Source organism: Syngnathus scovelli, chromosome 5 (genome assembly GCF_024217435.2).
Source record: "Syngnathus scovelli strain Florida chromosome 5, RoL_Ssco_1.2, whole genome shotgun sequence".
NCBI classification, from domain to species: Eukaryota; Metazoa; Chordata; class Actinopteri; order Syngnathiformes; family Syngnathidae; genus Syngnathus; species Syngnathus scovelli.
The window spans coordinates 3,197,690-3,212,500 of NC_090851.1; the positions used below are offsets into that span (position 1 = coordinate 3,197,690).

At 41.3% G+C, this 14,811-nt stretch overlaps 2 protein-coding genes and 1 long non-coding RNA gene across 4 annotated transcripts; 2 read left to right on the plus strand and 1 right to left on the minus strand.

Annotated features, from left to right (window-relative positions):
• Nucleotides 1-486: 486 nt before the first annotated feature.
• LOC125969616 (beta-1,3-galactosyltransferase 5-like) lies at nt 487-2,625 on the plus strand. Its single transcript, XM_049721884.2, has 2 exons — nt 487-621; nt 1,361-2,625. The coding sequence occupies exons 1-2, from the start codon at nt 578-580 to the stop codon at nt 2,427-2,429; spliced, it is 1,113 nt and encodes a 370-aa protein (XP_049577841.1). The 5' UTR covers nt 487-577; the 3' UTR covers nt 2,430-2,625.
• On the minus strand, nt 1,809-8,232 carry LOC125969617 (uncharacterized). The gene is made up of 9 exons (XR_007481633.2): nt 7,234-8,232; nt 7,102-7,151; nt 6,712-6,955; nt 6,403-6,602; nt 5,560-6,172; nt 4,195-4,276; nt 3,790-3,850; nt 2,354-2,439; nt 1,809-1,951 (listed from the first exon to the last, which is right to left on the minus strand). It is a non-coding gene; the product is annotated as an uncharacterized lncRNA (long non-coding RNA).
• On the plus strand, nt 4,271-11,923 carry LOC125969611 (vasorin). Of its 2 annotated transcripts, none has more exons than XM_049721876.2 (2): nt 4,271-4,477; nt 9,677-11,923. In XM_049721876.2, the coding sequence occupies exon 2, from the start codon at nt 9,692-9,694 to the stop codon at nt 11,798-11,800; it is 2,109 nt and encodes a 702-aa protein (XP_049577833.1). In that variant the 5' UTR covers nt 4,271-4,477; nt 9,677-9,691; the 3' UTR covers nt 11,801-11,923. The 2 variants fall into 2 exon arrangements, with proteins under 2 accessions (XP_049577833.1, XP_068506969.1); XM_068650868.1 differs by lacking the exon at nt 4,271-4,477 and adding an exon at nt 5,494-5,631.
• The last annotated feature ends 2,888 nt before the right edge of the window (nt 11,924-14,811 follow it).

Sequence of the window (14,811 nt, forward strand, 5' to 3'; positions counted from 1 at the left end):
CTTCCCTATTGGCTGCGTGGCAGCAGTAAAGATAATAACGGCCATTATCAATAACCAACTTGTGCCGTTCCCAACGTGTTAAAAGCAGCAACCGAAGGCTGTATGAGTGACAAGTAGAAAAAAACAAAAACCGGCCTATGATTAATATTTTTCAGATAGAAAGAAAGACATTTCAAGGCTAAGAGTTTTTTGAGTGATACAACAAAAGAACGAAACGTACCTTTGTTGTTGTTGTTGTTGTTTTTGTTGTGTTTGTTTTTGTTGTTGTTACGACATTGAGAGTTGTCTTTCTTTTGATTGAACGTCGCCATAATTAATAAATCAGTCAACAACTTCTCTCCTTCTCCTACTTCCGGGATGACGTCATCACGCAGGATCCAATCAAGACATGACAGTTGACGATTTCCCCTTTTTTTTTAAATGGATGATAAATTATTACAATTTTTCTTTTTCTTTTTCTTTCTTTAGCCATTTTTAGTGATTTGTCATTATGTTAATACCGGAGTCGTAGTGGTGGGTGCGGTTGGACCGATTGCTCTATGGAAGGTAATCGTGGAACAAATTGTGGACTTTAACCATGGAGGGGCAGAAAAGAATTCCAAGTATGAATGGACTGAAAAGGTAATATCTTTGCAAAAACTTGGACTTTCCTCTTTAGATGCTAACGAGTGGATTTCGTGAGTAGATTTTGTTGTCTTGATAGCCATAATAATTTTAATCCGTTTTGATTTAATTTCCTTCCTTTCGTGTGCTTTTATGGTTGGTTGGGTGCGTAAAACCACACACAAACTGGGGGAAAAAATGTCTTCTGGGACTGGATAAGATTGGAAGTGAACCTTCAACTGTGCGCCACGATTTAAAGTTTGACGTAGCACTTTTTAAACCTCAAATAAATTTTCGGGAAAAAAAAACTGTTTCGAGTTGAGCTTCTCGATGTGTGGTTTAAAAGAGAGAGGCTTCGTGTATACTCAAAAATATTTGTGCCCATGAATCGTGAAACTTGGACCCCAAGGAGAGAACTAGTCAACACTTCCTGGAGTTTCCAACCAGCAGTGGTTTAGTTATGTCAGCATTAAGGACTAGTTTTAACTGTAGCTGTATGGGTCAAAAGTTTTGTACTTGAGAAAGTACAACTTGAAACTGAAAATGTGTTGTGCTTGAATATTGAAAAACAGAGTATACAAAATTAAAAATGATGGAATGTTTCTTCAGGTTGAAAATAATTTTGCTTTGGAAATTATTTATATATATTTCCATATTTGCATCTTTTAATTGAGCTGAAATAATATATAAAATAATAAATTAAAAAAAATATATACATATATGTATGCATGTTTAATTTGAACTGCCTGTTTTTCAGAACATTGCTTTGCCGAGATCGCCTGAATCTTCATAAAAAAACCTGGTTCAAGTACCCGTTACTGCTGTGTGTTACACTATTGGTCTGTTACATTTCGAAGGAAAAGTCTCTTCTCCATCAGCACTACCATCGTCTGGTAAATGAGCCCAACCAGGTTAAAGCTCCTTCCTACCGGGTCCATCCAAAGCAGCGAGACAAACTGGATTCCAAGATTCCCAGGACCACCTTTGTCCACTATACTGCGGGCACTCAGTACCACCAGGCGTACCCAAAGAACTATCACTTCATCATCGATGTGGGCGACGTGTGCGAGAGCAGCTCGCCTTTCCTGGTGCTGATGGTCCCGGTGGAGCCCAACAACGTTGCGGCCCGAGACGCCATCCGCAGCACGTGGGGCAAGAAGAAAATAGTCCAGGGCAAGAAGGTCTTGACTCTTTTCATGCTGGGCCTAACTGAAGGTCCCGATGTGTGGCAGGAGAGCGAGCTGCATGGCGATCTGATCCAGAGTAACTTCAGGGACAGCTACTTCAACCTGACCATCAAGACCATGGTCATCATGGAGTGGCTAGCCACGCGCTGCCCTAGGGCCACCTACGGCATGAAAATCGACTCAGACATGTTTCTCAACGTGGACAACTTAGTGCTGATGCTGCAGAAGCCGAGCATCCCGCAAAACAACTACTTGACCGGGTGGCTCATGCGGAATCGACAGGTCGTTCGCTCAAAGAGCTCCAAGTGGTATGTCTCAGAGGAGATTTACCCGTATCCGAAATTCCCCCTTTACATTTTGGGCACGGGCTACGTGTTCTCCGGTGATCTCCCACGCAAGTTGGTGGAGATCTCCAGAAGTATCAAGCCCTTCAAAATTGAGGACGCTTATGTCGGAACGTGCATGAAGAAACTGGGAATAGCCATCACTTCGCCGCCTGATCCCTCCCAATTCCGAACCCGAAGCAACAAATTTGATCGATGCATGTACTCCAAGACCATCACCTCCGTCCTGGCATCCCCTGAGCAGCTGCTAAGTTTCTGGATGAAGCTCAAGATGACGCCTGGACTCCCTTGTTGAAAAAATTGGGCTGTGAAAAAGAAAGAAAAAAAATTAAGAGAAAAACTTTAGCAGAATGCGAAGAGACATTTCATTGATTTCATAACTCATTTACTGTTGTTGTGACTTTCTAATCAAACATGTTTAAAAAAAATACAAGATGCTAGTATTAATAAACAATTAAGATAGCTGTTTTAGGCTATTTCTTACTACAAAATATATTATTGCTGTATTTTGATAATAATAATTAAGTTGATAAATGCATTATTTAGTACGTTTCTAAAGTACCACTGACTACTTTCTTTTATAATTCGCTGTGGGTTGTTTTTGTTTTAGTACAGTTTTTAGTTTTTTTAAATGAATGTGAAAATCCTATTATGCAAAATCTCATTTTAATAATGAGGTGAATTGATTCAGTTCATGGTTTCATTCACCTGATTATTTTCACTCACTATGTAAAGCATTTCTTGAATGAATCTGACGTCCCTAAAATATAAGTCCTCCATTTCATTCGCTGTTCTGGTTGCCCCTTTTTTTGTCCACTAGAGGGAGCACCATGATCACAATTGCATATGCTTCCAACTTTATCTGGGGGACGGCCATTCTCAACATTATAACGATTTCCGCCAATGTCAATAATATACATCCATTTTATTACATCTATTAGTGGTATAAAATTACATATTCTGATGATTCTTTCTTTATAAAACACCCGAACTTAGACGAATATTTTTCGGGAAAACTAAAATAAATGCATCTGACTGTCTTCAGTTCGCTTTACCTTTATCTTAAATGACGCGGATATAATAATTTAATTCATATTATTTGTATTTTTTTCCTTAATTTCGCAACACAACCGCTTTCAGTGATGCGAGTCGTGTGAAAAGTAAATAAGACAACACGCGCTATGCAGAGTGCACAAATACACGCATGGACACTTCCTCTTCTCATCTTGTTTACGTTTCTCTGTGGACAGAGGCTGATATTTTAGGAGGGGTGTGAATTAGTAAAGTGACACTTCTTGGATAGACATGAGTAATTTCCTCTTTGAGATGGAGCAAAGAGTCAGACCTTCTTTATCTGTGCAAAAACATGCAACACCCAAAGGTCCCTAAAAAGAATGTTTTGAGATAAGCTATAGTAATATTTGATTTGTTTTTTTTTTTTGTCGTTGTCATAAAACTCTGAAAGGGGACATTTGATTTTTGTTAGAGTCGTATCGTGCTATTTTAAGATCTTCACGGTTAATTATAACCTAGGTGTATGATTATACGTTAGGGCACAATGAAGTTGTCATGTCTTGTGACGTCAGAGTTATTTTGTGTCTACTTTTTAAAAACTTTTTTTGTTCATTAAAAGCCCGCCCCCGCTGTCTACTCACACAGTCGTCGGTCGATCCAAGCTGTATTCAATGACCGCTCACAAAGTAGGACATCTCAAAACTGTGGGAAAAAAAAACAAAAACTGAGTTGCACCAAACAGCAGTAAGTAATAATCTTCTTAGTAGTTCCTGTAAAATCTTTTTGTCATTTATTTCATGCACCAAAATCAGAACAGCTGTGGTATAACTGATATTCAAACAAGAGTGCGGCAAAACATGTAGACAGACAAAATAATAGGCATAAATTCGGCATATTTATTTATTTATTTATTTATTTTCATGAGATATCATGATGTTTTTCCATCTCTCGATTTTAAATATATTATTAACGAAGTGATAAGCAACTAACTGGTGTCAAAATGCTTGATTTGAACATCTTTTTGCGTGTGATCGTGGAGTGCGCACATTCGTAGTTCCCGTCTCCCACGCAGGTATAGTCTCCGCCTCGCGGTTCCTCTGTGCACCTCCTCCTCCTTCAAGTGTTTCCCTGTGTGTAGAGTGGAGGCGAAAATTTCGCAGTTTGGATGAGGAAAGTCAAAGAGTAAACACGGAGGCTGGCGCGTCGTGGAAACTTGCCGCGTGGAAGGACGCGCAACGCGGTTGTGTTTACGCGCAAAGTTTGGATGCAAACTTTGGAGTCGGGCGTGAATCCCTTAGGGATTTATTTATTTTAACTTCATCGTAAAAGGTAAGCGTTTTACATCCACGCACCATCACACATGGTTACTTGGATATTTTTAATATTCTTGGTTGGTTCTTCGGTGACCACGCAGCAACAAGAAGACCAGATTTCATGCAAAAGTGATGTCAAGGACCTTCATGAATGGAACTCCGTTTCAGTAAAACCAAAAGTCTTCCTGTTATGACAAGGATTGCCGAAGAAGAAGAAACAGAAGGCTGAGAAATGCAAAGAACGCGCACAGACAGTCGGGCTGAGAGAGAGGAAAGCAAACATTCCTGACTCGCTGCCTCAGCAATTTAATTAAGTTTTTCGGAGGTGGTGGTGAGGTGAGGTGAGGTGAGGTGAGGTGAGGTGAGGTGAGGTGAGGTGGGGTGGCTGTCACGTAGAACAAGATGCTGCGGGGGGGCCAGCCTGTCGAGTGACCCCCCCCCCCCCCCCCCCCGCCGCTTAATCCTAAAGTTCGAACGAAAGTGCTGCGGACACCGAGGTACTCTTAACGCATCAGCCAGCATCTTTTGTCCGATTTGCTTGGCTATAAAGATTTTTTTTTTTTTTTATAAAGGCCAATGAGAGTTCAGTAGCAAGCCTGCAGGGGTCAAATCTATTCCCGTCACAAATGTGGAATGTGGTCGAATCTCGTTGATTATTTTCAGAATGTGACTTTACTGCACTCAGCTTGTACTGTATTTTATGCTACTTATAGCCTTGGCATTTACGGGAAGCTATCTTTTTTTTTTTTTTAAAGGAGGATTAATTGGCTACACTTTATGCTCAGAAAATTGCAGTTGAAGGGCTCTTGGCTTAAATATTGTGGCTTGCAAAAATATTTCATTTAGACAAGTCTGTGTTTAAGCAATATAATTATAGTACTAAACATAGTTCTTTCCCCCTTTTCTCGTAAATGTACAACTTTGATTATGTAATGTCCTTACCAATTTTGGGGGTAGAATTAATGGTAATGTATAGTCTGCAGTGTCTTCTTTTTTCTTCTTACTATGGTGTCATTTTTCACTGACAGCACTTTTACAAGTCATCATGACACCTGAAGAATTCTAGAAGCAAAACGACACGAGCCTCGGCATGCTCACCAGAGGGGAACTTCTTTTCCTTTCGACGCCCCCAGCCCCCAAATTGAGGCTTTAGGGTTTGCCACTCCTTTTGTAAGTCATAAAGTGTGTCTCCAAGTACCTCCCCTGATCGTGTAGTATAAACACTGTGCTTCAGTAGGAAGGTAAAGAGCATGACATTTCTAGAAAGAGTGCTCGCCGTGCACATTCTGGAACGGCACAGATTGGAGCTCTGGTGACATTATTATGAGCAGATCTACGCTGAGATGTCTGCAGTTTGTCTCTAGCTAAATTTTTCTTTTTAATACACGGCAAAAAAATAGATTTTGACTTGCAAAGAGCCTTAAGAGTTTATCAAAAGGCAGATTGATTCTTAAATTATATTTCAAATTATTATAAGCCTCTGGAAAATTCTGCACAACTTTAAAATTACGAGCAAATACTTCAAAACTATTTGGTTTCACAGAGATGACAACATGGCAAGTAAAAAATTACTTCTTTTGAAAAATTGTAAAAAGAAAACAGTGCCAACTACTGGCCTGGCATGCGAATTGCGCTGTTTTCTGTTGGACCAGCAATTTTGTCCTCTCTGCCTTGAGACTTTGGTTGTGCAGCTTGTGTGGTATGTGGACATCTTGTTCACAGATGAGAGTCGAACGCCACATGAAAGAGACAACAAACAGATTCAAACAAGCGGGACGAGCGATTAGCGGAGTGTGCATGTGCCCCATAAAACATCAGTGATGTTAGCTTAAGATGGCGTACATGCAAACCTTAGCTGACCACTTTAATAGAACTTGATTGTTTAGTTGAACAACCCAATTACATAATCATAGACACTTGAAGAGTTATATTCAGGGGTACCTAATGGCGTGGCCGGCCAGTTCTTGCGATTGAGTTGCTTCCCTTCATTTCTCCTTCTCACACGAGGCCGAGCGGCATTTGTTTTGCCGAGCGTAGCCGTAGCCTCGACGCCGGGCCGAGGCGTTCCGAAAACAAACACGAGCAGTCAAGCGGAGGAGAGTCGTCGTGGTTACAGAAAGTTGGCCGTTTGCAGATGGTTTCTGTTGGAAAGGAAAATAAAAGATTGACAGTTGCCATAAATGTTCGAGGGTAGTGTGTATCCAAAACGGATAAGTTGCACATTTTAAATTTTCTGCTTCTTATTCTTACCATGTGACGCCACGGTTGTCGAAATAACGTGACGCTAGTTGCTATTTTTAACAAAGCGTAGCCGTGTCAAAAGTCACGTGAGCATCTTTCCGACAAAGAAGCATTAATCACGTTATCAGTGTAAAATCAAATTAGGTTGTGTGTGTGTGTGCGTAAGTGTACACACCCCCTTCCTGTCATACAACAGCGTCATTTGTCACTCCATGACGAGTGTCTAATCAGGATCAGGCCTCAGGGCTCGTTACTGAGATTTGAGTGAGAGAGAGAGAGAGAGAGAGAGAGAGAGAGAGAGAGAGAGAGAGAGAGAGAGAGAGAGAGAGAGAGAGAGAGAGAGAGAGAGAGAGAGAGAATCTATCTATCTATATTTACACACACCACAAAAGTGTTTACCTTGGTGAACGGAGGAGGAGGCCGGGTTGTTTTTCACATCTGCTTTCACGCTGTAAAAAATAATATGAGAGTTCACGTCTGTTCTTGTTGGGGGGGGGGGGGGGGGAGGGGGGAGATATGAAAGAGTCCTACTTGTGTGATCTTAAGCAGAATGAAGCCATTGTTTCTCTACGAAGCAGTCAAGGTCGCCAGATTGGAAGCCATGCAGGCGGACAAACGCACTAATTGATTCCCCTGCTCGGCGGTATGTGTGTGTGTTTACTTAAGCGGAGGATTTTTGAGGAGTCAAAGTAAATAGATAAGTCACTTTTGTAAACATAAGCCCTCCTTCACATACACTGTCATACGTACGTAGACATCATTTTATCTTCTTGTTAATAAATTGTGTCGTGCTCATTTGAGGAATAGCTCGTGTGTGTGTGTGTGAGTGTGTGTGTGTGTGTGTGTGTGTCAGTTCCTATGGTTCTTCCAAGTTCTTGTCAGCCGTAAATCCGCCAACGCTCTTGAACTAACACTGCCGTAATGAGGTGATCCAAACAGTGGAGGACACTCTGTGTGTGTGTGTGTCAACTTTAAATACTATTTTAATGCTGTTATTGTAGCTATATTTGAAAAAGTATATTTTATATGCTATTATTATTTCCCCAAACGAACTGACTAATTTTGATTTATTTTTAATTAACACACATCAACAACTTATCTCGCCTATGTTGGTTCCCGTCTGTAGGTCCGCCACCATTTCCAGATGTTAAGCAACTCTTTAAAACGTCTGGAAGCCGGGTCAATTAGCCTCGTGGTTGCCTCAAGGTAAAAAGATTTGTTGCGGAAAAGCAGTTCCATGAGAACCACTTGGTGAATTTATTGGGAAGTTTAGTGAGCCAGGTGGTAACCAGTCCAAACTTGGCATGAAGCGGGCAACTACCGTATTTTCTGCACTATAAGGCGCACCTAAAAACCTCCAATTTTCTCAAAAGCTGACAGTGCGCCTTATAATCAGGTGCACCTTAAATATGGGCCAATATTGAGTCACTAAAGTAGGCGTGTCCAAAGTCCAGCCCGCGGGCCAAATTATATATGGACAAAGTTTTAAAATGGGCCATTCATTGAAGGTGCACCTTATTATCCGGTGCGCCTTATATATAGACAAAGTTTTAAAATGGGCCATTCATTGAAGGTGCGCCTTATAATCCGGTGTGCCTTATAGTGCAGAAAATACGGTAGATAAAAAAAAACAGGAATCAAATCAATAACATTTTAGAACAAAGAGAAGTGTCTAGTTCGCTTTTGGGATTTTTGCTTATGGTAATATGAAGCTTTTGATTTCCTGATGTTGCCAAACACAGTTGGCTCAATCGTAGCCCAAAAAAAAAAAAAAGGTGTGCCCACAAGCTTCTGCATTCCATTCATGTTGATGACAAACAGAAAGTGGTTTGGATGTTAATTATTTCGCCACCAATGGAGATAGGACACTAAAGCAGAACCGGTTTCACATTTTCCTTTCACATTTGTATTTTGGAGCCATTTGGGGCCTTTAGTGGCTTTCGAGCTGTTCAGCCATAAAGTAACAGGATATTCCAATTTTGAGGGGGTGGGAGTGGATATTTTTTTTCCCCCCTCCAAAAAAGATGAAGTAATCTCCCTTCGGACACACGTCAGATGTAATTTATGGACTCTGCTTTTTCTTTTTAGTACCTTCACTCCTTACTTTCCCCCTTTTGTCCCTCTTCTTCAGCCGATAACTTATTCCACGTAACGGGAAAAGTTGAGCAACCTTTGTGTATATTTCAAGTTTACCTATTACCCGAGTTCTTTAATCCTCCTCGTCGGAATGCAGGACAAATAAACGACCTACATCTTCAGAGTCCAGCCGCCTGCCGAGATTCTTCCACTTGAGTTCTTTTGAAGCCTCGGCACCACTTGATGGAAAAGAAACGTAGCACAATAGTCAAAGAACAGCATTGAATTGACATGCACACATATATATATATATATATATATAATATTTAATATTTATATTATTTATAATATTAATAATTGTAATATTAATTACATATATATATATATAATATTTAATATTAATATTTATATGTATATATATTTATAATAAAACCGAAGACTTAGCTACCTACTCCTTTTCTATTGTCTACATTCTTTCATGTGGGTGGGTGGGTCTCACTGTGAGCGATGGCTGCAGTGCATTGTGGGTAATTTAATCCAGCTGTGTCCCTTTGCCTGCTGCCCACCGTTTTTCATATCGACCTGCTTTGCTTCACGTCAACGGCCACATTGCTTCCACTGCTCTCCAACAAGAAGCTGAAGAATGTGTCACTCACATTTAATTAAAAAAAAAAAAAAAAAGAAGAACTGGCTTTGTCAGTCTTCCCGGCAGAGTCTTATCATCGGGTTCGGTGATGTTGTCAGTCCTGAAAGTCTTAAAAAAACCACACCCTTAAAATACCGAACAAGATATGACGTAGGACTAAAGTGTAGGGGAGATATAATTTGGTCTATTTTATAAACCACCGGTTTGGGATTTATTTCAAAGCCAATACCTTTCTTTTGTTTTGTCTTGCAGAGTTCCAAACCTGAAATGACCATGTGGCCTCATCTCGTGCTCCTCCTCCTCTCCTCCAGTCTGGTTTTTTCTTTCGAGTGTCCAGCAGATTGTACTTGCATCAACCCGGACTCAATATTCTGCATCAGTCGACGGTCCAAAACCGTACCCCGGGTCCCGGCCAGCACCACAAATCTGTACATCTTCCACAACGGCATCAATGTTTTGAACCAAAACGACTTTGTGGGTCTCGGAGACTTGGATTTGCTAGATCTGAGTCAGAATGAGCTGGGGGAGATTCCGGATGGTGTATTTAAGATGCTGTCCAAGCTGAAGAACTTGGATCTGTCCTCGAACCTTATTACTCACATTTCCAAAGAGAGCTTTTCTGGCTTGGTCCAGCTGGAGCGACTGTATCTCCACCAAAACCAAATCCAGAGCATCCAGAGAGAAGCTTTTGAAGGTTTAGAAATGCTACTGGAACTCAAGCTCCGAGGGAACAAACTCACATCCTTGCCGTCTCTTGATTTACCTAAGCTTCTGCTTCTAGACCTGAGTTACAACAGCATCCCAACCTTGCATGTCTCGGACCTTCATACACCCCACTTAGAATCCCTTAGAATGGCTTCCCTTGGGCTTCTCCATCTAGATGAAGATCTCGTAGCCTCCCTGGGGAACCTCCACGAGCTCGACATCTCCCTGAACCTATTAACGGAGGTTCCCCAGGCCCTAAAGATGGACTCCCTGAAGGGCTTGATCAAGCTCAACCTGGCCGCCAATCCATTGGGTGAGCTAAGAACCGAAGACTTTCAGAAACTCACCGGGCTCCAGGAATTAGATCTCAGTGGTCTAAATCTTCAGGGATTTCCCCAAGACTTTTTCCAGTCTTTCCCCAGACTCGTAAGTCTGGCAGTGGCTGAAAATCCATTCAATTGTTTGTGTCCCTTGGCTTCCTTTGTGGTATGGCTGAAAGAGAAGGATATCATTTTGGAGAGACTCCGGGAGACCAGGTGCCACTTTCCTCTAGCTAATGCTGGGAAGATGCTATCAGTATTGGACCACACCGATTTTGGTTGTACACCAATGACAACAACCGTGCTGCCCATGGTGAGTACTCCAGTACCACAGGAACCTACCACATCCCAAGAAACGACCCACACCAATGCCATCCCTCCTCCTCCTCCCCCAAGCGAACAAACCCTGGACTCAAAAACAGACCCGCTTCCATCGCAACACCCTGCCCCCACCGTCGGGGAATACGACCAACACATCTGCCCACCAAACATCTGTCTCAATGGTGGCACTTGCAGTTTTGACCCAATAGGGCAACTGGGATGCCTGTGTCCTTCGGGAACATCTGGACTCTATTGTGAAAACGTCCACGATGTAACGGAAGCACCGAAACCTCGGCTAACGGAAGTGTCTGTTGAGGCTTCCACAGTTCTTGAGGATGTCATCAGCTCCCGTCAGGTGACCTCCACCTCCATCCTTCTTGATCTGCACCTCTTCATTAAGACACGGCCAAATATCCGCGGAATCAGGCTGACCTACCGCAATCTCTCGGGCCCCGACCGCCGCCCCATTATTTTGAGCGTGCCGGCAACCTACCCCGAGTACACTCTCCGTGGACTGAGACCCAACTGTACCTACTCGGTCTGTGCAAGTCCTCTCAGGGAGAGAATAACCACAAGGGCCAACAGTTCAGCTGAGACTGGGTCATGTACCGAAGCTCGGACTGCGGGGGTTCCTTTGACTTCCTTAGAACCCCGAGTGGAGACTCAAAACTCACTCACTTATACTCTCATTCCCGCATTAGCTGCTCTGGCGCTAGTGCTGGGTTTAGCATTTCTGGTTGGTCTGATTATCTGTCTAAGGAAGAAGAAGCACAGTAAAGCGGGAATGGAACTGGAGCTGGGTCCTGCCGATCTGGACGATTCATTGGGAGTAGAAGGCATCAAGGCATGTCCGGAAAATCGGGGAAACAATCCAGTGGCCCACAAACAGACCGATCACTGTGGCACTCGACAACCGCACGTAACAACAAAAATGCAACAAAATGGCCACTTTGATTATCAGGTACCGTTGATGCAAGAACACTCCAGCTCAAATAATAATCGCTCATCCTTAAAGCCATCCTATTTCTAAGATACGATAATATGTGAACTTGTCCAGATTTTTGGAGTACTTCAAGCATTTTAAACTTTTCTTCCGGCTGACTGGAATGGCCGTCGAGAGAATGAACGATTACAGCCTGAGGTTTGGTGGTGAGGGCGGGAAAAAAAAACAAAGAAACCAAGCAAGTGATTAAATAAAGTGCAATTGACAAGAAAAGATCTTGTTGCAGAAAATGTGCTATTATATTTTGAACATGGACACAGCCATTGAAAACGGTTTCTAGTTCGAGAAATCTATTGCTGGATTTAGAGGTGAAACTGGAGACAAATGCAGTATTTGCATTTGATCTAAACCGGAACTGAAGATTATTTTTTTTTTCTGTTATCATCAATATGACCAACTTCAAATGTTGTCACCAGACTCGCTCCATGACAAATGTAAAGTCTTTGCAATGGATTCTGAGAATATTTTTTACTGAAGATTGGGACTCAGGTAGCTGACAATTTTGTACAAAACATGTTAATCCCTTTTTTTTTTGTACTTGTATAGTGCTAGTAGTTTTGTTAACATTATAACAGCCCAAACTTTTTGATTCAGAGACTCATCATTCATTTTACCCCATTTTTTTTTTTGTTACTGACTGATGCCCACCCAGAAACTGAAAGACCGTATGTAAATTTTCATCTTTGCCTTGTCTAAAGAGAGAAATGTCAATTAGTTAAAGTGTAAATGGTTTACAAAAGTGTACCTTTGATTTCGCAGGCATGCAGATGTTTTAAAACAGCGCTTATAAAAGATGATGCCACATTTTGGTAGGGCTGCTCAATTATGGATAAATCGCAATTAATTTGTTCAATATTGAAATCACTATTATGAAACGCCAAATAATCATTTCTCCTCAATCATGGGAATGAGCTAAAATCGTAATATCCGATCAATTGAGCAACCCTACAAATCGGCTACTAATGAAACTGCATTCGGCAACTGTTTTTAAAAAGTAAAACTAAAAGTTTTTTGTGAAATGCAGTATCAAAAAGTGTCACGGCTATAGCGTAGCATTAACACGTCAACTGGAATACTTTTATGCTGCTTTGGATTTTGAAAGGGATCGCTGTTTGCAACGAGGTCACCAAGCGCCATCATGCTCTGTATTGTTTGTCGAAAATGTGTTTGTCAGAAAATGACGCCAACAAAATGGACAGTATTAAAACAATTTTCTATACAACTGTGTCCTCCATTCAATTACCAAAAGACACTTATTTCAAGATCCTGGACATTTAAAAAAACGGATTAGATTGTATGTTTCTAATTAAGAGGGAATGTTGACTTGAGCATTGAAATGATTACGACGTGCAAGTGTAGCTAGCCAACGTATAATCACGCAGGTGACATTTTGGTTAAGAAAAATGATGTCCAGACTTGGAGCCTAATGTGCTTCCTGTTTAAAAGATCTTCTTTCACACTGACAGTTTCAAGCTGCTTAATGGAGCTCCAATTATGGCAATAATCATCTGGTAGTAATAAATACCAGTGGAGCCCATAGATGAAGAAAGTAGAGGTTGCAAGTAAACTGATTTTTCAAATATTTGACAATGCTGTACAGCATACGAGAAAAAAAAATATTTCAGGAAAGAAAAATAACAAAAGGTAATTTATATTAAAAATTTAGATTTAAAATAAAATCATGATCAAATCCAAGAATCCAAGACAAGGGAAGTCTCATGAATAGTCAAGTGGTTTGTAAATTTTAGCCAAGCAACAATCGGGTCTAAATTGTGGCGCTATTTTGCTGAATTTAATCCAGGCACTCTACTGTGTATGTCGACAGGAGGAAAAAAGGTAATTCACACATCTGTCAGAGCGAGATTTACCAAACCATTCCGTGACAACCAAAACACATTTAGTGAAAAGCTGTCGGGCCTTTCATTTCCGTGTGCTGATCCCGCAGGAAGCAACGCTGCTCATACTAATTGCCGGCTCAAAATGGCCGACAGACGTGGATGTCTGCTTGCTTGTCTCTGCACGTCAACCCTGAAAGACCTTTAACCTGATATCAATTATAGATGGATAAAGAAATACTGTGTCGTTTCCTGCGATGGTAAAGGTTAGCTTTTACACAAATCCACTTCCAGTTTTCGCATCGGTAACAATGAATACTGGGATGGATACTTTTAAGGCGATGAATGAAGTCCACTTTGAAAGACGACCCGACGTTTACGTGAATTAAATTTAATTGGCAGGCGAGAGCCAAAGGTCCCTTAATGACTTCATGCTCTTTGAGGCATGAATGTGAACTCTCCGAACCGAAAGACAAAAAAAAAAAGGTGAGTAACTTTCGGTTGTAGGGGCTTGACTCCATATTTTTTTTTCTGTAGGTGAATTGCAAGAAGTAGTGGCAGAAGAAAGGATTCCTGAGCTTTGCGATCTTTGGCCCGGCTCCGAGCCCCGAGGGCGTTGTTTGTGATAAGCGGTGCATGACAGCGGAGAGCAGGATTAGCAACCCTTTGCGGGCCCTCTCTGCAAAGCCGCCTTGCCTTCATACTAGCAACAGGTTGTCAGCCGTCTGCTCGCCAACACGGGAAGGTGCAGTCATGCATGTGCAAAAATGAGATTTAGCTGGAAAACCACATTAGCGGTATTGCGGGAAATATCTTTGAAACTTGTAAACATCCCGCATGCTTAAAACACATTTTATACTAATAAAAAAAAAAAACAAATCTAACTGGGATAAATTTAGGTGAACCTCTGGTGGAGTGATGAAGATCTATGACATCTCACAAAATTGAATAATGAGTATAAATATTTAAAAAAAACTAAATAAGATATTTGTAATTTAAAAGTACAAACAGTTAAATCAGAGATCTAGAATTGAATAAAAATAGAAAAAAATAAAAGTTAAATGCTTCGGTTCTGATATCCATTTAGAACAATAGCATTGTTCTTTAGCTGGCCTTTTTAAATCGTTCCACTCAGAACAAACTTCAACTGCCCGCGGGGGCTCGTTCCCCTTGACCTTATACCTTCCAACATGCAACCTCTGA